Raw genomic sequence first — 21,554 nt, 5'->3', positions numbered from 1 at the left:
AGTATTCGTTGCAATCCAACACTGACTAAACTAAGAGATTGGTTTACCAATTCTTCCTCACCAGGAAAGCATCTATATATATTAACCGAACACGATGAATTAATGAATAGAAATTCACGAGATGAAATCTTAATTTGCGATAATTGTGCATTACACGAAGATAGAAAATAATCATTTTTTTTCCTTTTCTTAGTGGTCTCAATAAGCAAGGAAGGGACCATATATCAATTAGGAGTGTTGCTTTGGCCCTTTGAAACTAAGATTTCTTTCTAGAACATAATTTGTATTACATCATGGCTGCCCTCATCGGTAACTGAAGCGAAGGAAGAAGAAAAGTGTATTGGTCTACGCAACATGGGTTCTCGTGGGGGAAGGGGAAAATTAATTTCGTGATCAATTAATTCATTGGAACTCTTCAACTAATTTCGTGATAAATTCATTGGAACTCTTCAACATCATAGAAACAGATGGTTGACTTTCCCTTCTCATGGATGGTCGGGTTTCTAGAAGATTTTCCTTTTCCCATGATGCTGGATTAGGACCTACGAGGGAGGAACCGTCATTGCTACGGTCCGTCCCGCTGGTCTGGGCTGGACTGTCGGCGAGGCCCATGACAAGCGTGCACAGACCATAACCAAATATAAATTCGTCGACTTTACATCAATAGTTATTGTTGAGAGTTGCTGTCTCATATCTGAATATTTGATAAGAAACCGTGAATTTGCAAGAGATTGTGTGCATAACCTATCCGCATAGGCCATGTTTGACCATCAGAACTAGGATTGGGATTAGGATTTTCGAAATCCATTGGTGTCGATAGAATAGGAATAAGGTGAGATATAAAATAATGAAGAGAGTAATTCATATTGACGAGAGATAAATGTGGATTGTGATTCATATTTATGTCAAAAGGTAAAAATGCCCCTGCCCTATCATTTGATTTTCCAAAATTGCCACTCAATTTTTATTTTTATTTTTTTGGGTTGAAGCCAAAAGATTGGGAGGGGCAACTGTAGGTTGTCGGCGACCTCGCTTGGGCAGCGGTGGCCGACGTAGAGCCACCACCACTCGGGAAAAATAAATAAATAGAAGAGGGGGAGAGAGAGATCAGGGTTGTGGTGCCCCAAATACCAGCCACCACTGTCTCAATTAAGGTCGTCGATGTCCTCTCTCTAGTTTGTATATATTTTTTTTGGGCGGTGGTGGTCCAACGCCGGCCACCACTGCCCCAGTCAAGGTTCCCTCTTCTCAATCAGGCTTTATTCTTCAATCTTTTTTTCCCATTTTTTTTATTTAAAAATATTTAAATAAACTATTGGGTATATTTTGGCAAAAAGAAAAGCTATCGGACATAAAAGGCAATTTTTTCTTCTTATCCCAATCCCAAACCATAGACTACACCAAACACCAGATTAGGATATTCAATGTCCATGAGATTTCAAATTCCATCCCTAACCCGTTGAACCCGACAATCAAAGGTAGCCTTAAGGTTTTGAGTTGCAGAGACGCTCAATCGCTTATAAGTCAAATAAAAATTTTATATGATATCAGAGCGTGTTATAGTGCCCAATAGTAAAACATGTGTAGACTAGCTAAAACATGTCCTGGTCCCAAACTTGGACATGACCGGTCATGCGGCCTGCAGAGTCATGGCACAAAGATACAAAACCAATGAGAAGCACCTTGGCAGAGCTCCGACACGACAAACACAAACAATCTGGGAAGCCAATGCAGCCCGAGAGGCAGAGCCCCTTCCATTTATACTAATTCGGCGGAAGCGGATCCAGTACGTCATCAAATGACACAGCAGACAGAGGACGAAGAAGAGGAAGACATGTTAAAATTTGCGAGACAAACTTCAATACAGCAACTTCTCATGTTTCGGGTTAATGTTGTTAGAGAAACAGCAAAATTGAAGACAGAAGGAGAAATACATTCCACTTGTATGTTTCCGGAAAGCATTTACAATTACAGCTCATACACTATCCCCTGCTCACTCACTCATCCGTGTGACTCTGGTTCCCGTTCACACCCGGCACAAGTTCCGTTTCAGAAACCTTGGAGGGCAACCTCTGATAGGCTCGGGATCTTGCAGGAAGGACCATGAACCTCCCCAACCTCAGGACCTCCCTGAGCTTCTCATAGTCCCACCTCTGCTGAACATAGACCATGACTGCAAGAAGCACTGCAATTATGGGAATCGCCAAGTCACCGAGCTTCGAGAAGAAATCCATGTTTGGGTTCACGAACTCATACTCCTCCACCATATAAGGATTACTTCGAGGAGCTCTAATGAAATCGTAGAAGTGAGGTAAGAGCCTCACGACTGTGATCCCCATGTAGTAGAGTTTCCTAAGGGGCTTTGTCTCTATTTGCCATATCAAGTTCCCGATCACCTGAGGAAGGAGGAAGAAATCATGGGCGAGGCCCACATACTCCTCGAGTTTGGTCTCCCATAGCCGACTCCTGGTAGACGAATCAAAATATATCTCTGTCTGAGACGATTCCCCATGAGATTTTAGAGCATGGCCAATCAGAACTGACCCATACCCTGTGATGTGCACGATCAAGGTAGTTACAAGTACTTGCTTGTCACTCGGGATGCCCGAATTTTCAACTTCACTTGGAGCCCTGGAGTGGAGCCTTGAGCGGGATTTCCACACCTTCTGGAAGAGCCAAAGGGTGAGAACAAATGAGACCATCACGAGGAGCTTCACAGCGTAATCAATCACATGGAACCACTGGCTCCTCCCAATGTTGTAAGACAGCATTCCCACCGAAGATTCTGATTTTGTCCTCTTAAAGACAGCTTCTGCTCCAGTGATTAATGGGAGACTGTACCCAAAAGCTTGCACTCCTAGCATCACAAGCGACACAAACGGGACAAATTCCGAGTTACTGTTTATGTAAAATAATTGGGCCAGAATGAAGGCAATACCAGCAGAGAGAGTGAGAATCCGGAGGATTCCCTCAACTCCCCTCTCGGAGAGGATGTCCTCTCGCTGTTGCCGGTATAAAATTGGGAGGGTTTGGAGCTTGACAGGTTTGAAGTACAGTGGGTCATCTTCAGTCCTTTGGCTTGACACTGAGATCCTTGCGGTGGGATTAATTAGCCATCGGGCAGTAGTTGGAGGATATGACACGACAACCTCAATGAGACAGTCCAAACCAGATTCAAGGTCCATGCTTTCTGATAAAATCTGCCACGAGACTCGTATGTCCCGGCAACCTACTAGATACATCCTTCCCACATGCGGGTCGTAGAGCCCCTCCAGGAAAATTGTGGAGAGACTACTAACAGTAGAGCCTTTCGCGCTGAAGGAGAGTTGGGAAGACACGTTTAGCAACAGCTGCTTCTCGGTGTATTGTGTCTTAGCATGAAAAAAGCTACTCTGTTCATGGGTCTCATTCTGCAAGGACCAGTATCGCCCGAAAAGCGGGCCCAGGGAGATGATCTCCATCTGCAAGTCGATCCTCGAGGACCGGGGGCCCACAAATGGGTCAGGGATGGCAGAGACATGAAGGGCGAGATCTTCAGAAAGATAGGAAAGACTGAGAAAGTAAGATGCCGCATCTCCAAGTCTTGGGAACTGAAGCAGGGACTTCTTGATCACGGTTCCAAAGCTGAAGGCTTCATTCTTCTCGAGGATGACGCCTGCTGAGTCAATCTTCGAGTACGTGTACTTAGGGTTTGAGGTTTTGAAGTAATTCCACAGCTCCGCCGGTTGCACGAGCTTTTCAAATGATAATGGGAAGAAAGCTGGAGTGTTGTTGTTCATACTTGAAAAGCTCCCGACTAAGATGCTCCGTTGCTGAATCGAGAACGAAGTGGGGACATAAAGACAAACCCGAGAATCACACCCTTTCCCTCCAGCGTTATCACTTCCGAGGCAACCAATCATGCAGAGCTGACCACTCGGAGACTCCCAGATTCCCTCAGAGGCAATGGTCATGTTACTGGGGCCTGATCTCACTGCTGCACTATACTGGTTTTCATCAGGAGGAACGGCTCTAAAAACGGCCGCCACTCGAGAAGAAGTAATATTTCCTCCTACATGTTCTTGTTCACACTTAATGTCCTGCATGTAGAGCCTAACATTCTTAAAGCCCCCGTCTGTCGCTTTGATTTCCCTATCCAATCCAAACGGACCTAACTTGCTGCAAAATTCGTCTTTGCCATTGCATTTCCAGTTTGGGACAACAGTAAGGGCCTGCCCTCGAGTGGCTTCGTCGAGAATCCGGCAGAATTCAGGCCCTTTATAAATCTCAATGCCTTCACTCAAGAAGTTATCTCTATATGGGTAGGGATCACAAGATTTCACAAGGATCTCCTTCTCGGAGCCAAACTCGTAATGAGCACCTTGCCCTAACTGGGACAAGATCTTTGCTTCGTCAAAGTAATTGGAATTCGACTTTGGGTTCAGGCTCTTTAGAGTTCCTCGTATCAGTCTCTCCGTGAGGGTGAAGTTTATTGGGTATCGAAGAACGAGCATGATCTGGTCATCTTGCGAGAGGGGCGGCGTGTTAAAATTAGAGCGAAAATCTTCAACCCACTTCCAAGGGTTGCCAGAATCAGTCTCTCGAGAGGGCAACATCGTACTCCCCAACAAACACAGTACTCTTTCCCCCCTGTTTGCCAATGACTCGGTATAGACACCCTGGAACGTGATCAAGAGCCGAGTATGACCCGCCCAGATCTCAAACTCCCTACTGCCCTCATAAGGCTTCTCCGAGAAAGTCCCCTCCCGCGTTATCCCCATGGACATCAACCCGCTCACAAAGACCGCCTTCTTCGAGCGGTGAGACCGATCAACGTCCACAACCCAGAAGGAAGCCAACTTCAGCGGGGCCCGAACGAAACCGTCCTTCGGGGCTTCCCGATCATCAAACGGCAAAATCGGGGCATCACCACCGTCCTGCTCCCAATCCCCATTCAGAAAATAGAGCTCCTCCTTGATGCTAAAGATCCTACTATCGTCGGGCTTCAATTGCGAAGCTGATTTCAACACGAACCCGCATTGTCTCTTGACCTCACCGATTCGATCGTACTTATACGTCACCGAAGTTTCAGTGGTGCCCCTAAACCCAACCTCCTCTGCCGCTGTGAGGTACCCTTCGATGTGCTCGAGGGACAGCAACTTCGACACGCTCAGAATACAAATCCAAACAAGAGCTCGCATAAAAAGAAGCTTCATGGTCAATCCTAATTGCCAATCACTCCCGATCTAATCAAGTTGGTTAACTACTTCATGGATTTCGACATCGAAGGAGCTGAATGCGAGAAAATTGAGCAAGACCCAGCTGAGACAGACAAAGGGTTGGGGCGACCCGGCAGGAATTTTGAGTACTTACCAGCGAAAGACTTGAACTTGCAGCAAGAACCGCAGAGAAGCAGAACATAGCATGTTTTTCGGATCAAGAGAGAGAGAGAGATGAGCTCTTGTTCCTGAAGTGAGAGAGAGAGAGAGAGAGAGAAGTGAACTTGAAGTCAGACACCGGTTTTGGTGGCGATGTGTAATTAGTCCGAAAACGATCTGGCTGCTGAGATCTTTAACTTGCCTACTCGCTTCGGTAGCGCGCGAGAGCGAAACGCCAACCACTCTCGTCTTCTCTCTCATCAGACCAGACTAGGAAAATATGGAAAAGGGAAACATGGGCCTGCCCAGGCCAAGTGCTCTCTCCGGTGAGCTACTTACGATGGGCTTCTTAAAATTTATGGGCCTGAACCCGTCCAGGGCCCATCTACTGCTCCTAATCCCAGTTTAACATCTCCCTGCCAGGAGAGCTGTGGCCTAAAGAGGGTAGCCACATGAGCTCGGGATCGGATCACCTCGCCCAACCTTGACTCCCGGCCAATCGAAGGCCTCCACCGGACTCCAGAGTCTAGCCTTGCCGAATAGCCCTCCCTTGTCTCGCCTCGAGCACACGTGCCTTGGGGACGGTCTAGCTCGTGTGATCTGTACTCGTGTTAGGTGACCAAATAATTTAAATTGCAATTATTAAGCGGAATGTTTTTTTTTATCACTCAACCTGCGCAAACATAAGTGAAGAAAACGTGTTATAGGTGCACGTGTCGATTTTCATGCAAGGAAAGCAGAGGAAGAGGTTGTCCGGGTGACGGCAATAGCCTGGCCATGTGAAAGCAAAAGGAAGCTGTGGACCCATTCATTCATATATGTCATATTGTAAATGTTGAAAGTCAGCATTCGCCATGGCCGCCGAGACGGTGGAAGAAGAAAAGAACACATTTTTCTGATCGACGTTATTGATCAATCCTATCAATCATCATCATCAATCTAAATTATAAGTTTTCATTTTTCACCGCAAAATCAGCACGTAGAAAATAGATCTGCGCGAATAGTTATAATCACCAGTTTCGTAATGGACGTGATTAAGTACGTAGTAAAGTCTAGGAGCCAACCTTTTATTATTACTATTGAGCCCGTTTCACAGGCTTACAATATCTACTAAAGGTATTTCATGAAAAGCCTATCGCAACACGCACTCATTGCGAAGTCATCGTGCTGACGGTTTATAGATGATATTAGCATTCGAGAAAAGCAGATGCGCTCTACTCTAAGGAAATTAAGTAAACTATCAATTCGGTCCATCATGTTCGAAACGGCCATCAATTTCATTCCCGACCATCAAAAGCACTCCTGATATTACACTTATGTCTATCACATTAGTCATTACCCTCAAATGGGGGCATTTTTTTACTACAATAAAATGCCGATGATGAAATTGATAGCCGCTTCAAACATTAAGAGTCAAACTGACAGTTTATTCAAGAAAATTTAACCCTACAATCAAAAGTCAAAAGTGCGAATTGGCCCAATATGAATTTTCGCGCTGCAAACCGATCCAAAAACTCGAGAATACGGGGTTCATATTGATCATATCGGCTTATTTAGTGGTAGAACTCGTCAGAAGCAAAATTTCGGGTTGCAAAAATGTAACTGGTCCCGAAGTAGCAATAGGAGGATGGATCACGGGCATATATACCTATCCAACAAGAGCCGCTAGCCCGCTGTCGGTAATTAAAAAAAAAAAATTATTTATTTAATTTGCACGATTTTTGGCCGCGGTTTGGTGTTACGGTTGACCCAACTACTACCTTCGGTTTGACCATCTCCACACTCAACCATCCTCCCTTCTCTTCCCTTCCCTTCTCCGCCATCTCCAATCCATCCCCCCATTCTCTCTCTCTCTCTCTCTCTGGGTGTTGAGGTAGTCAATTCAGCTCAGCCTTCTCCGCCTGCTTCAAAGAAATGGCCGGGGGCCCTCCATCTGAAGTCCAGATCAGAGTACTCCCCTCCTCATCGCGGCGGAGCGGCGGCGGCGGCGGCGGAGTCGTCCACCCGGTGGAGGTAGATTCGCCTCCTTCCCGGCCAGCCTCCGCCGGAGCCACCCCGAGCCCAATCGTGTACAAGGAAGTGAAGCACTTCAAGAAATGGATGCCGTGGCTGATCCCGGCCTTCGTCGTGGCCAACACCGTGATGTTCATCATCACCATGTATGTCAACGACTGTCCCAAGAACTCCGTTTCTTGCATCGCCAGGTTCTTGGGCCGCTTCTCGTTTCAGCCTTTCAAGGAAAACCCCCTCCTGGGTCCTTCTTCCTCCACGTGAGCTTCTTCTTCTTCTTCCCCAAACTTTCCTCAATTTCATCAGATTAACGATTTTCCCTGTTTAAGCTGGGAGCAGTGAATGGATGATTAGAACAGCTGAGGTTTCACTGGTAGTTTGTTCTGTAGTAAAGATTGACTTTTGGGATCGAACAATGAGAGAAGTGATAGCTCTGAACTGACAAGTTTGAATTTTTAGGATGCAGGTTGTTATGTTTTTTATCTTTGTGAGTTCACCTGTAACCTTTTTCATGATGTAAGCTGTCTTAGTTCCTGTTATCCCATTGTTTTCTTGCTTTGCTGAGCCGCGGAAGTATGTTTTGTAGGCTTCAGAAGATGGGAGCATTGAAAGTAAGTAAAGTCGTCGACAAACACCAGGCGTGGCTCCTCATCACATGCATCTGGTTACATGGAGGAGTTTTCCATCTACTGGCAAATATGCTGAGTCTCTTAGTTATTGGTATTCGGCTTGAGCAAGAATTTGGGTTCGGTACGTATAAAGAACACTTACAAAAGAATACTAGTTTCGCCTTGTCATTCTACGCCTAATAAGCATTAATTGCATCTGCCTTAAAATGGAGTTGATTGATGATCTTCCATGTAATGGAAGATATTAATCCATATGACTGTTATTGTTGATTTATCTAGTTTAAGTGCTTGGACAATAGATAATTGGAACACTTAATATAGATATGGGGTGGAGTACTGTGGTTCTGATGCCAGATAGTGGGAACCCCCCCGATTTATTTAGCCCATCTGTTTTTACTTCGTGTTACTCAGAAATGTGTCTGCATATGTTAAGCTACACTTGATTTATATTACTGGGACTAATATGTGAGCTTAAGTTTTTGGAAAACCAATGGGTTGAGCTGACACTGGATGCAAGTTCTTATTTGTTTCTTAATGGACCACTGTTATGATTTCTCTATTTTGTCAGTTTCTGCTCTGCGTTAATCCAAGTTCTATTTGCATGTGTAGTTCAAGTATGTGAAAGGGAGTGTTTAATTACGTATGATACACATAGTTGGTGCACCTTCCTACCAGCTGAAGTTTTAGCATAACTGGTCCCTTGACAGAGAATAATGACTTTATGCTTGCACGGTTCCATGCTTTAAACGTGACCATTTTAAATTTTGCAGTCCGAATTGGCTTGCTATACATTATCTCGGGACTTGGTGGAAGTTTGATGTCAGCTCTCTTCATCCAGTCCAACATCTCAGTCGGTGCTTCTGGTGCACTCTTTGGGTTACTTGGAGGGATGCTCTCTGAACTCATCACTAATTGGACTATTTATGCTAACAAGGTACTTAACATATACACGTTAAAAAACAATGTTTTTGAGGAAAAAGGCATCTTGTTTGTGAAATGTCACCATTGAAGTTGGGAATTAAGAATTTCTGGTTCATTTTCAGGTTGCAGCATTCATGACTCTTGTGGTCATCATTGTCATTAACTTGGCAGTGGGTATCCTTCCACACGTGGACAATTTTGCTCATATTGGGGGTTTCCTATCTGGCTTTTTCTTGGGATTCGTGTTCTTAATCCGGCCTCACTTTGGTTGGGTTAATCAAAGATATGCTCCTCCAGGGTATTCACCAAACTCGGTTAGATCCAAATTCAAGATGTACCAGTGCATACTGTGGCTCGTGTCTCTCATCATCTTAATTATTGGGTAAGCGCTTGTTGAATCTTATACACTTACTACAGGAAATGTCTTTGTTGGGGGTGAAGAAAAAGGTCCCAGAGCACATGCGCTGAACATGATGACTAAAATTTAATTTCAAGCAAGAGATACTGAAATGTGACTAACAATCAAGACTGCTCTTGGATTCTTGGAAGATAGAGACATGGCAAGACATTTATATATATATATATTCGAATTGAGGATGTCTTTATTTGCTTTTGATTTCATCCGTCTTTTTTTTCCTTTCTTTTGTTCCAGGTTTACGGTAGGTCTGGTGATGCTTCTTCGGGGTGTAGATGCAAATGACCATTGTTCGTGGTGCCATTATCTGTCTTGTGTCCCTACTTCACATTGGAGCTGCAACACCGAGCCAGCACAATGCACTGTAAGGAATCCTAAACCTTTTGCTTTTGGCCCCAATTTTAGCCTCTGTACAGTATAGAATAATAATGTGTATCAAATATAATATAGTCTAAAAAAACCTTTTTTTACGTACTCGTACCAAATGAAAGCTGGGTTTGCTTCATGTGTGTAGTACTGTGAACCACGCTAGCTATCTTTCTGTGGCCTTCTCACACTGATTACTGGCTTTTCTAATGCCTATTTTGCTGATCTTACTCTCCTCTCACCCCTCCCAGACGGCAAAGAGGGCATTCATTTATTGTGCACGGAGAACCTAGTAATGTGTTCTGACTGTTTCCTTTTAATGCAGGCATATGAGATCGGGAGCCAGTTGAATGTCACCTGCGCAACCAATGGCAAGTCAGGGCTATACAACTTGTCCAACCCGAGTGATTCACAGATTCAGGGGCTCTGTTCTCAGCTATGCAATTGATTCGTTGAAGATGGCACGTATCGGATATATACTATAGTCATTAGCCAGAGACTGCTAAGATTGCTATTTGTTGCACTTCAGCATATGGTTACATACGGGAGATTGATTTCTTTTTTATCGGTTTTCTTCCCGCTGTAAAATTTGTTCTGTATAGCGATGTACTTGTATGTACATTGGGGATTTGAATCAATAGTTCATTGATTTGCTCTTTCTGCCCGCGATCTATCTTGTTCAAAGTTTTCGCCGATATAACGGGAAAAAACCAATCAGCAAATGAAATGGACGAGATGTTTTTTCTTTTTTCTAAGAGAAATGGAAAACGAGGTTATCGGGAAACAATTTTCCTCCCAGTAGAAAAAAGGAAAACCGGAAAACAAAAATTTTCGGCCTCTTACCTGACAAGTCCTTCATCATCGTCACTTCCCTATACAAAACTCCTAATCTTCCTTTCAATCCACGCCACATGATCCCCCCGTAGCGCGCCGGCGAGTAGCTCTACCATGATGGCGGTTCGGGCCGTGAACGGCTGCTCCATCTTCTGCTCCGCCTCCTCCGCTCCTCCTATCCGTCTGTTCCGCTGTCGGTTCCACCGTCTGAGGACTCTGCCGCCTTTCCACCGGAGAGCGAGCTTCCTGCCCCCGGTACACCGGTCCGAGCTCAGCTCGTCCTCCAATCATGGAGGCCTCAGGAGCTTCTCTGTGGAGAGTATCTTCGCGGGCGTCATGGAAGAGCTCGAAGCTTTTCGCAAGCGGAAGCTAGTCTGCTCTGCTTCCAAGTACGTTCAATTCAATTATCATCTCTCTCTATCTCTTTCATCCTCGCAAATGATTCGATTCCTGTGCACTGAACTACGGAGGAGCTTCTCAGTTGGGCCCTGAAGTTCCAAACTTTACCGTACAAATCCTGCTCACTGCACACAACTTGATGGCTTGACAGGGTTGCTTTGACCAGCAGTGGAGAGCTTGTGGAAAACAAGCTTCAGAACAGAGCATTGGAAAAAGGGGGGCTTCTCGAGTTTAAAAAGGATTCTGACAAAGTATTGCTTGCTGTCGCCCAGAGGCCCGATGGCAAGAAGAACTGGATGGTGTCTGATCAGGTTTTACTTAGGAAAAATAATGCTGCTACTTGTTGGAACGTAGTTCCCTTTGCAAGTGCATGACCGAACTTGCTGTCTATTGTCTTAATTTTTATGGATTTCCCATGGCAGAATGGTGTCACCTCATCCATCAAGCCACAACAGATCACATTCATTGTACCGGGAATTGAAAACTTTGACCCCAAAGAGATTTCTGACTTTGTTCGAAGAGCTGAGAGTAACTTGGTTGGTTCCTCCTTTGGAAATTGCAGTTACATGTGTATTTTTCTCGGTTAGATTTCAGATGGTGTGAATTTGTGCTCCCGTTAAACATGTGCAGGATCCTACACTGCTTGAGTTTGCATGGGTTGAGCTTCTTGAAAAAAATAAATCTGTCACGCCAGAAGAATTGGCAGAGGTACCATAGTTTCAGATTTACAGTTTATGGGTGCTGCTTCTTAAATGACGTTAGCTTATTCTACAGATGATTTTTGGTAGTTCAGAGCCTTTGGAGAGCTATTGTGCCCATCTCTTGCTTTCAAAGGATGAGACTTACTTCACAGTGCTTGAGACAAAAGGATCCTGTTCAGTATATGGGCCTCGGTCTACTGCACAGGTACAGCTTACTTGTATTAATAAGGTTTGCAGTCTGATTGGGTGGGGGATGGCTGATATTTTGCATCAGATGCTCATCTTCTTGGGCAAGTTATGTGGCAGTGCTTTTCTAGTTCATCTTTCCTCCCTAAACCCCCACTACTTGACTGAATAAGTAATAAGAATCTTTAGTTTATATTGTTTTTACAAGGTGGAGATATCTATGTTTTTGAATGGTTTGTTAAAAGGGAATTGCAGAGTGGTTAAATTTGGAAATCTTGATGGAAAGGGGCTTTTCACAACCCTATACCTGTGGACATATTGTGTAGCTGGTGGGATTGGCTTGACTTCAGCAGTAACACTTAGGTATCTTTGTGCTTTGAATCGAGTGACCAACTCTGGTTTTGTCAAATGCTAGGTGGAGGAACTAATGCGAAGAAAGCTTGCACGAGAGGCTGCTGAGAAGGAACTCGAGGAGTTCGTGGAGTTACTAAGATCTGCTAAGCAAATGCCTTTTGATGCTAAACCTCGAAAAGCTTCCTGGATTACTGAAGAAAAAACACGTGTCAAAGTAGAATCTCTAGAATGTTATGCTATAGATGCATGCAAAAGCGATGAGCAGAAAAAGATGGCTGGCATGGTACATTGACTGATCTTTGCAAAATGAACTTACTATTCAGGATATTGTTGCTTTTAGTGGACTTCATTCTCTTAAATGGAAGGATCCTGATTTTGACCCTTCATTAAACTGAACAATTTTATAAGACTTCATAATAATTTTTGAATATCTTTTCACATGATTATGATTGAACTTCTTTGACCAGAAAAATATGCCTACATTTCTATTGCATGCTTCTCTTTGATATTTAGAAAGCAGTTTCTGCATGAATCTTCAAATTTTATTTTATTTTTGGTTAAATACAAGAACCTTCAGTTGAATAATTAATTTTTATGCAGTATGATTTTATGGCAGATCCTGAAGGCCATGGGGTTGACTAAAACAGCATCCTCAGCTGTAAATCTTCTCATAGATATTGGCTATTTCCCTGTACATGTAAATCTTGATCTGTTAAAGCTCAATGTCCACACTGTTCATTCAGATGATATCATGTCAGCTGCTGAAAGTTTTTTGTCCGAATCAATAGACCTAGATGAGGTATGCTGGATTGGATCTCTTTTCCCTCTCTCTTTTGCAGTCAAATCTAGTATTATGATGACTGTGGAATTGCCAAAGGTTTACTGAAATTTTCTGCGTCTCTTTTAGAGCCTTCTAAAAGCACTGGCATGATGATGAATTCCTTTTAGGGAAAATATAATGAAATGTGGATTCTCATGTCACCTCTTTTATAGTCGATACATGGTTAATGAAGACATGCATAGAAAATGATAATTGATTGTGCATTACTGTATGAGTTCCATTTCATTTATGAAGTTTCCTCTCTCTCAATGCTCACTAACGATTTATGCTTTTAGATTGACAGAAAGGATCTTACTCACCTGAAGGTTTATGCCATTGACGTTGATGAGGCAGATGAGGTAACTATTTCCCAGCTATTGACCTTTCACATATTATCTTTAAATTTGATTCTTTCAGAAGATAAATGGCATGATCTTATGGGAAGGGGATAGCAAATTTGAAATTAAAGATGGAGAACTTTACTAGCAAGTAGTAGTGAGACTGGAGAATTTTCCTATAGAGTCTAGTTTTGAGGAAATTGATTAACCAGAATTTGCCTGAGAATAATATTTTGTCCAATGACACTTAATACTTGGAAAGACCTGTAAAGAGAAGAGGAGATAGTTTGTTTTTGTTGTTTTTAGTTTTGAAATATTAACGGAAAATAATGTGCAGCTTGATGATGCACTAAGTGCGTCAAGATTGCAAGATGGACGGATAAAAGTTTGGATACATGTCGCTGACCCAGCTAAATTTGTTCAACCAGGGACTGCAGTAGACAGGTAGTTTTCAGATTTCACTTATTAATTTGACACGCTACAGCTTTTTTTTTCTTTTTTCTTTTTTTTGTCCTGGCTAGTTATTCCTGTTGGTATGTATTGTTAGGGAGGCAATGAAAAGAGGGACATCTATTTTCTTACCTACTGCCACCTATCCGATGTTCCCTGAGAAACTTGCAATGGAAGGAATGAGTTTAAAACAGGGTGAACTTTGCAATGCTGTTACGGTTTCCGTTGTGCTGCATTCTGATGGCAGGTATGCTGTTAAATTGCTAGTCTTATTTGTTTATCTACTGCATCCAGATGCTATGTTAGCACTTGTAGGGGCATTTAGTGATACATACTGGATATTTGGGGTTCTAGGGTAGCTTATTGTGGTTTGAGGAGGTTCTTAATGATGATTTTACTAATATAACAGATTAGCTTGTTATCATTGTGCATCTCTGATGTTATAGTCAGACTGGGCATATTTGGCGAGAAGAAAACAGTGATCTTAATTATCTCATGTTGGACACGCTAGTCCATCATTAATTCCACCTTCCATGAAGTTGCAACAGTGAATATATGATACGAGGAAGATTGATTTAACCTGTTATGTGATCCAACAGCATTGCAGAATTTTCGGTGGATAATTCTATCATTAAACCAACATATATGTTGACTTATGAGAGTGCATCCGAGCTGATTCATTTGAATCTTGACGAAGAGAAGGAACTGAAAATTCTATCAGAGGCGGCAGCTCTTCGACTCCAATGGCGTCGCCAGCAGGTCCATCTATATACATATACATATATTATTGCACACAGGGGAGCAGCCATTTATTGAATTTTTTTAATACTAATCTAATATAATATATGTATTCTCAATGATGACTTTACCTCATTTCTTTATTAAATGTTTAGATTATATGTCAATGTGATTTTTCTCAATCACCAACAGTGACTCTCTTTCTCTCTCAACTCACACTCACACGCACACGTGCAGCACCATCAATTGTGAATTTATTTGTATCGGTGCAGTTATCTATGTTGTTATTGATCCATCAATGACATCCGAAAACAGCTTTTCCAATTTTCATCTTTTATTTAGCAGAATTATGTGGCTGGTTTTTACTGAAGAAAAAGACAAATGGGTTCCTATTCAATGAGTTGAATTACATACCATGCTTTAATGGATCTCTCATTACACATCATAAAAAATTAAATGAATTTCATGGAGTCTTTGTTAGAAAATGGTCAGAAGTAAGGGAACTCAGTTTTTCTTTTACCTTTTCTTTTCGGTTCCTGTAGGGTGCAATAGATACAGCAACACTGGAAACGCGTATCAAGGTGGTTAATCCCGAGGATCCAGAGCCATCAATAAATCTCTATGTGGAAGACCAGGCAGACCCCGCAATGAGACTCGTCTCAGAGATGATGATACTTTGTGGCGAAGTTATTGCTGCTTTTGGTTCGCAGAACAACATTCCTTTGCCCTACAGAGGGCAGCCCCAGTCCAATATAGATGTATCAGCATTTTCACATCTTCCAGAGGGACCTGTTCGGAGTTCTGCTATTGTGAGAATAATGCGAGGTGCAGAAATTGATTTCAGGAAGCCCATTCGCCATGGGGTTCTTGGGCTTCCTGGTTATGTTCAGTTCACCTCTCCTATACGTCGATATATGGATCTTCTGGCACATTACCAGGTATCTGTTTCCTTGCAATTGACAAACAGATATGAAGTATATGGATTAGAAATTCAGATGTTTTTAATGAAAGTTAATCCTGAGAGATATTATTTCTGTGATTTGATTGTGTGGTCTAGCTAGAAAAGTGCTGACCGTCCAGACTTCAAAATACTGGATGCAGCTACCGATATGCTGGAATTGTACTGTGAGTGCAGGTTAAGGCATTTCTTCGGGGGGAGACTCTTCCTTTCTCTGCTGGTCAGATCGAAGGGATCGCTTCAATTGTAAACATGAATGCTAGGATAGCAAAGAGGCTCTCTAACACTAGTCTCCGGTATTGGATACTCGAATTCATAAGAAGGCAACCAAAGGAAAAGAAATACCGAGCATTGGTTCTGAGATTCATCAAGGACCGAATTGCTGCTTTGTTATTGGTAGAGGTGTGCATTTTTCCTGCTCTCATCTTTCTGTTAATCATCAGCTTTAAGTGATGGAAGGATAGGGATTAGTTTCATACCTTGATTTAATGGAAATGAAAAACTAAACAAAATGGTCCGCTTTTACGAAGCAATTCAATCCCAAAATTTTCCATTCCGCTATGCATGGGAATATCATAAATTCCAGTTTGAGATGGATTTTTCTGTCTTTTCTACAGGTTGGACATCAAGCTTCTGCGTGGGTGTCAGTAGGTACCCAGGTCGGGGATGAAGTTATAGTTCGGGTGGAAGAATCTCATCCACGCGACGATTTTCTCTCTCTCAAGGAGGCTGTTGGCAGGTAGACGGACACTCTTCTCAGTCCTGAGTGATTTGCGGTCTCAACTTCTGAATGACCTTCCTATGACTATATATGAACTGGCAAGCTTCCTTGTATTAGCACGTTTAGGCTTCATTTGTCTGGAGAATGGCTCTTTGTATGAGTTTACTTGGGACTCATCCGATGTTTAACCGCAGGGTGGAGTATCAGGAATCACCAGACACGGAGCAGCATATACAACTCGGATAGATTCTACTTGGGTTGCTGTCAGACGGTCAGTTTTGAACCCCAAATACTTGAGGAGTTGGAAAGAGGTCTCCAGCAGAATTTTATGGATAACATTTTGAGTAGGGATCGGTTCAACGGCACCACATGATTTAGGCTTGGTAAATTGTTCACTTTACGTAAAGATTGACTGAAAACTTACATCTTCTCTGACATATAATGGAAGAGCATTCACTTCCTGTGGTGCATTCACCGCAGCTTGTATTTTCCAAGTTCATCAATTTCCCAATCAATAGGTGGGCAGTCGGTCTCTGAGTGTAAATTTTGTCCAAAAATTTTGGAAACAGTATAATGCAGTATAATGTATTGTGACAGAGATTCGAAATGTATTACAGCTTGGGGTAGTTCATTTCAATTCCCGCGATCATTGTCTAATCTCATGGTGAACTTTTGGGTCTTCATTTGACGAGTAAGAGAGCATTACAACTCGGAATTTATGATAACTGAAACTGTGGACCTGCATCGAAACGAGCACAGAGGCTTGAGGTTTGTGGTGCTGTGTGTTCCGAGGGAAATTTGTGCCCAGACTTGGGTATAGAATGGAGTTCTTTGCACCTGATCGAATACAACCGTCAACTGGCATGTTGGGTGCTGATCTCTGTTGTGACACATCCAGTGCAAATGGGTTGAGGTATGAATCTCTCCTGTTCTTCGAGTCGTCGTGTTTGGAATTAGTGTCCCAATGAGGTAGGGTGGTGTGGTATTTGATACATTTAGGCATGATTTTTTTCACTTGTTTGGATTCAACATGAGAAGAAGTAAAATGGCGGGATGCTACTTAACCTAACAGGCTAACAAGTGTATGTATTCCTTTAGGGCCTGAAAGTGAAGATCTCAAAGCCATGAATGCTAAAGCCGGATTTGGCTTACTTGATAAGAGTTCAGAAAGTCATGAGAAAGTCGTAGGAGTTGCAGTTTGATCAATGCATATTTTCGATGATCATACTTTGCTTCATGCCGAGCAACGAATCCGAATGATTTGGAGCAAATTTTTCACCCTGCAAACTCGTGTGTCCCGTCCTAGTGCCTTCTAGAAAGTTGTGATTTAGAGGATCAGCTCTAACGCGACTGCCGACCTGTGCTACCCTAAGTGCTAGCGGTGGTCGATGCCTGGCAGTGGCTTCAGCTATCTGGCCTTGACCGAGGCCTGACCTGGCCGTTAATTGCCGCAATATGAGCCTGTACCAGTCTCTCGGACACAGGTATGCGCAGCCACCATAGTGATTATCTCAGAGGGCTAAGGTTGGCCCAAACCAGTTTTTCTTCCTCTTTCCAGAATACATTGTTATCGCGAAAAATATGCTAAGACGAGGTACGTACTACTTTAATTACTACGTCAGCGCATTTCTGGAAAATTTCATTCCATTTACGTCTCTTCTAATACGGAGAACCATACTCATAAACAAGTCGCATGTTAATTCAATGTAGCAATGATGTTCATATCAAACGTCACAAATGCATTATTTATCTGCATATATTCTAAAGGAACACGAGAAGTCATACCATCCCCTTCAAGATCAGTTTCTCGATGGGTACAGTCCATGGCCATTGGATGAGCAGGATTCATCCCGTCCAACGGCCACTCGCGCCCCTCGATATAACTTGCCCGGCAAACGCAGAATGCAACCTAATGCCCCAAGTTGGATGTCAATTTTAAAGGGGCATTTTTATCATGTTCGGATGGGCAATTTGTTGGGCATAGTTTTCCCATTTCAGCCAAAATCCGTATCAAATTTATTCTTTTCATTCTCGATCCATCGTTGTCTTTTTTAAACCTGTCCAAACCAAAATTAATTGGTTGGGTATAAGTGCGGATTTCCTTCGTCTTTTTCACTGTATTTTCTTTTAAATTTTTCTTCTTTTTTTTTGGTATATATAATAAGAAATGTTGAATTTGGCCATATGAATAAACATCGAGATGTGAGTTTTCGATGCATCAACATGTGGATGGGAGTCCCCCATTCGGTCCCCCAAAATCCTGAATTTTGATCAGATTGCTGAAGTGATGGAAGAGAAAGAGATGGCGAGACAGAGAGAGAGAGAGAGAGAGAGAGAGAGACGCAGATGCCTCACATGGAAGGATAAGAGAAATTCGTGCAGATATTGCAGAAAATTTGTTAAGTTCACATAATATAATAAACCATACGTGGTGCGGTCATCAAATTTCTACGAACGAACTTTATCTATAGTATATCGATTCGAAACAAAACTCAATCAAGCACCTTGCGGCTACAACCAAGCCAAAGCCGGGATAAGCATTGGTCTCGACGAATATAATGAGGGCACTTCGTGATTTGACAGAAAAAAGGAAAACAGGAGGGAAGAAATGAGAGGAAATAAGGAAGAAATTAAATTATAAAGGAAGAAAATAAATTTAGGTGTTAGTATTTGACGTCTCGAGCTTGTTGTTCCCTTACTTGAAATCCACTCACATGGGTGTATTGATGTTTCATGTCAGCCCCCATGCATCCTTGTTCCCAATCTTCCCCCATTGCATTTGCAAACACTTTGACGAATTGGGTCCGACTTATAAGAAACTCATACCGGTTCATATTCGGATAGGTGAAACACATACATATGATTCGATTGCATAGTAATGCGGTGGACGATGATCCTCATTTCGGAAATTATCGACTGTCCAATGCAGGTGACAACTAAAATGTATATGGTTTACGTTCGTCGAGCTACATTATATCTCATTTTGCTTATAGTTACAGCTGATTGGATGACTAAATTAACCCCGATCATCGTAAGGATAAAAAAAGTACCATACAGTCATTGATTTGGCCCCAAAAACCGACTGCACATATGTTAGATCTTTTTTTTTTTTTTTGCAATCAAATATATAATATATAAAAGCTGATGCACGATATGAGGATGTGTCGCAACTCGTTTTTTGAAACCCTCGGCTTATGGTTGATCTTTTTCGAATGTTCGGAAAATTTATTTCTCAAGTAAAAGTTCATGTATTTTTCCAAATCTATCACTTTCTGTTCAATTTTTTCACATACTACATATGTAAGATATCAAGAGGACATTAACTATTTTTATTAAAAATAAATTTTTTCATCTATGGCAAATAATATATTAAAAATAACTTGAAAATTCTCCATATTAATTAAAATATTTCTCGATAAAAATCAAATGAACTATTTATTAATTTTTATATGCACGCACGCAACGGGCAGACCTAGTTTCTTATTGTAATCGAGAGTAATCGACACTACTGCTGGGCATGATCATTATTTCATTGTCGGTTAGAAATGCTTAACAGCATATAATAATAAGAAGAATAAATATTATGTATATATATATATATATATTCAGCTCAAAGCATAAATTAAGTATTTTCAGAGATTTCACCAAAAAAAAAGGTATTTTCGGAGAGCCGGAGAAATATAATAAAAAGGAAAACAGATCAGATTTAAGTAAAATATCCATTTGTTCACCAACCTGCGCCTGCAAGAAAGCATCCCTTTTAGACGATTTTTTTTTAATCAATTCGTTCAGTTGATATTAAATACCACCAATTAAATACTGTTTGACCTAATGCCAATCATTTACTGCAGTCCTTCATTTGATCATTCGATTCGTTCCTTAAGCATGTCATATATTATAATTCAAATTTGAGGTTAATAATAAAAAATAAAAATAAAAAAGTACAAACTTTTCACATTTTAACAATTCTAGTATAAACTTTTTTCATTAACCTAAATGTATAAACTTTCGATTTGATTACAATTATAGTACGACGTCAAATTTTTCGTTAATTGGACATAACTGAGGTTAAAAGGGGCGTCGGCGATCCCAATCTAAGGGAGGCGCTGACAACCTCAATCGAGGGGTGATGGTCGGGGTCATGGCTCCACGCACTGGAATCAGGAGAATTATCAATTTGAGGGTTCTCTCGAGTCTAGGGGATGGGGGGCTCAATTCCGACCACCACCCTTGATTAGGGTTGTAGGCGCCCTCCCCCGATTGAGGTCGCCGGCGCATTCTGTGGCATCGATTCTATTCAAATTAACTGAAATTTGACGTCGTGTTAAAATTGTTATTAAATCGAAAGTTTGTATATTTTTAGGTTAAGAAAAAAAATTCGTGCCGGAATTGTTAAACTATGAAATTTTTTTGCTTTTTTTAAAGTTATTAACCCTTCAAATTTGTTGTTGTCAAGTTGACGAAACAAAATTAGTATGTCTTACAACAGAGACATATGGTATGGAGGACGGTTGATGTCAATTAAGAATAATCAAGAGTATTTATTATATCTCTTATAACTCGATCGATACTTCAACTTGAGTTTCTATGTGATCATTTGCTCAGTGGTCCCTGCTGCGTGATCAAGTTTATGACACCGTGATGTACCCTCGACGGACACACCATAAAAACAAAAGTTCAAAGATCTTGGATTACACAATAATAATAATAATTCATCAGAAAACAAATAAAAATTCCAATTGTCGAACTTTATAATTCCTAGAATATTGTGACAACTATGTCAAAGTCAGAGGAGACCATGTTAGATGTTTTAATTATACACTCGATGCTCGTTAAAAATGTCGTATATATATGTTAATATTCTAATCAATGTTTTGTTTATTATCATTGGCATATGCAAAATGTACCTACATACGGACTGCCGACAACAGTAATGCTCTCCCATAATTCCCGATTACGTCTTCGATGTCAACTTTTAACACAATTCTTTTTTCTTTTTTAATTAATGCCTAATGAATTTGCAGGTCAACGCTTTGCGGGTGAAACCTCAGTTCAAATGGTACGGAAGAATGCCTCATTAATAAGAGTCAAATTAAATTATAACAACGCAAATTGTAAAAACAAAAGTTGATAATGAATAAATGAGTCAATTACAATCATCAGAAAGTATAAATGAAGCAAATAAAGAAATTATTTAGGTAATTATGATAATTAATTATGCTGGTTTTTATATGTAATTAACATCGTTCTTCTTAAGAAAAATGAAGCAAATGTGTAAAGCATATGGAAGGTCGTGTTTTGGTCATGTTAGTGTGGTGCACTGCCCTCAAAATTCATGCCCTCGGAAATGTAATTCT

The 21,554-nt window shown here is 41.6% G+C and overlaps 3 protein-coding genes across 5 annotated transcripts; 2 read left to right on the top strand and 1 right to left on the bottom strand.

Annotated features, from left to right (window-relative positions):
* Nucleotides 1–1,813: 1,813 nt before the first annotated feature.
* LOC116207752 lies at nt 1,814–5,527 on the bottom strand. The gene has a single exon (XM_031540838.1). The coding sequence runs from the start codon at nt 5,193–5,195 to the stop codon at nt 1,998–2,000; it is 3,198 nt and encodes a 1,065-aa protein (XP_031396698.1). The 5' UTR covers nt 5,196–5,527; the 3' UTR covers nt 1,814–1,997.
* Nucleotides 5,528–7,111: 1,584 nt separating this feature from the next.
* LOC116207481 (RHOMBOID-like protein 1) lies at nt 7,112–10,364 on the top strand. The gene is made up of 6 exons (XM_031540441.1): nt 7,112–7,627; nt 7,954–8,117; nt 8,767–8,930; nt 9,040–9,299; nt 9,570–9,696; nt 10,024–10,364. The coding sequence occupies exons 1-6, from the start codon at nt 7,272–7,274 to the stop codon at nt 10,144–10,146; spliced, it is 1,194 nt and encodes a 397-aa protein (XP_031396301.1). The 5' UTR covers nt 7,112–7,271; the 3' UTR covers nt 10,147–10,364.
* Nucleotides 10,365–10,520: 156 nt separating this feature from the next.
* Nucleotides 10,521–16,838, top strand: LOC116207480 (ribonuclease II, chloroplastic/mitochondrial). 3 transcript variants are annotated; one of them, XM_031540439.1, is made up of 15 exons: nt 10,521–10,921; nt 11,083–11,242; nt 11,354–11,467; nt 11,562–11,639; nt 11,706–11,837; nt 12,234–12,455; nt 12,789–12,971; nt 13,289–13,351; nt 13,668–13,774; nt 13,878–14,027; nt 14,380–14,539; nt 15,061–15,456; nt 15,654–15,878; nt 16,094–16,215; nt 16,392–16,838. In XM_031540439.1, exons 1-15 carry the CDS (start codon nt 10,647–10,649, stop codon nt 16,441–16,443), a joined length of 2,439 nt encoding a protein of 812 aa, XP_031396299.1. In that variant the 5' UTR covers nt 10,521–10,646; the 3' UTR covers nt 16,444–16,838. The 3 variants fall into 3 exon arrangements, 2 of the variants coding, with proteins under 2 accessions (XP_031396299.1, XP_031396300.1); XM_031540440.1 differs by having other exon boundaries at nt 10,628–10,921; nt 11,720–11,837; XR_004156934.1 differs by having other exon boundaries at nt 10,647–10,921; nt 16,094–16,295.
* Nucleotides 16,839–21,554: the final 4,716 nt, after the last annotated feature.

Source organism: Punica granatum, chromosome 5, assembly GCF_007655135.1.
Source record: "Punica granatum isolate Tunisia-2019 chromosome 5, ASM765513v2, whole genome shotgun sequence".
Lineage (NCBI taxonomy): Eukaryota > Viridiplantae > Streptophyta > Magnoliopsida > Myrtales > Lythraceae > Punica > Punica granatum.
This window is presented reverse-complemented; position numbering and strand designations above follow the sequence as displayed.

Coding starts and splice junctions, on each gene's coding strand:
- LOC116207752 (XM_031540838.1), bottom strand. CDS start 5,195: ATGAAGCTTCTTTTTATGCGAGCTCTTGTTTGGATTTGTATTCTGAGC.
- LOC116207480 (XM_031540439.1), top strand. CDS start 10,647: ATGATGGCGGTTCGGGCCGTGAACGGCTGCTCCATCTTCTGCTCCGCC. Junction 11,243..11,353: donor ACTGGATGGTGTCTGATCAG/GTTTTACTTAGG, acceptor TTCCCATGGCAG/AATGGTGTCACCTCATCCAT. Junction 13,775..13,877: donor CCAGGGACTGCAGTAGACAG/GTAGTTTTCAGA, acceptor ATGTATTGTTAG/GGAGGCAATGAAAAGAGGGA.
- LOC116207481 (XM_031540441.1), top strand. CDS start 7,272: ATGGCCGGGGGCCCTCCATCTGAAGTCCAGATCAGAGTACTCCCCTCC. Junction 8,118..8,766: donor TGAGCAAGAATTTGGGTTCG/GTACGTATAAAG, acceptor TAAATTTTGCAG/TCCGAATTGGCTTGCTATAC. Junction 9,300..9,569: donor CTCATCATCTTAATTATTGG/GTAAGCGCTTGT, acceptor CTTTTGTTCCAG/GTTTACGGTAGGTCTGGTGA.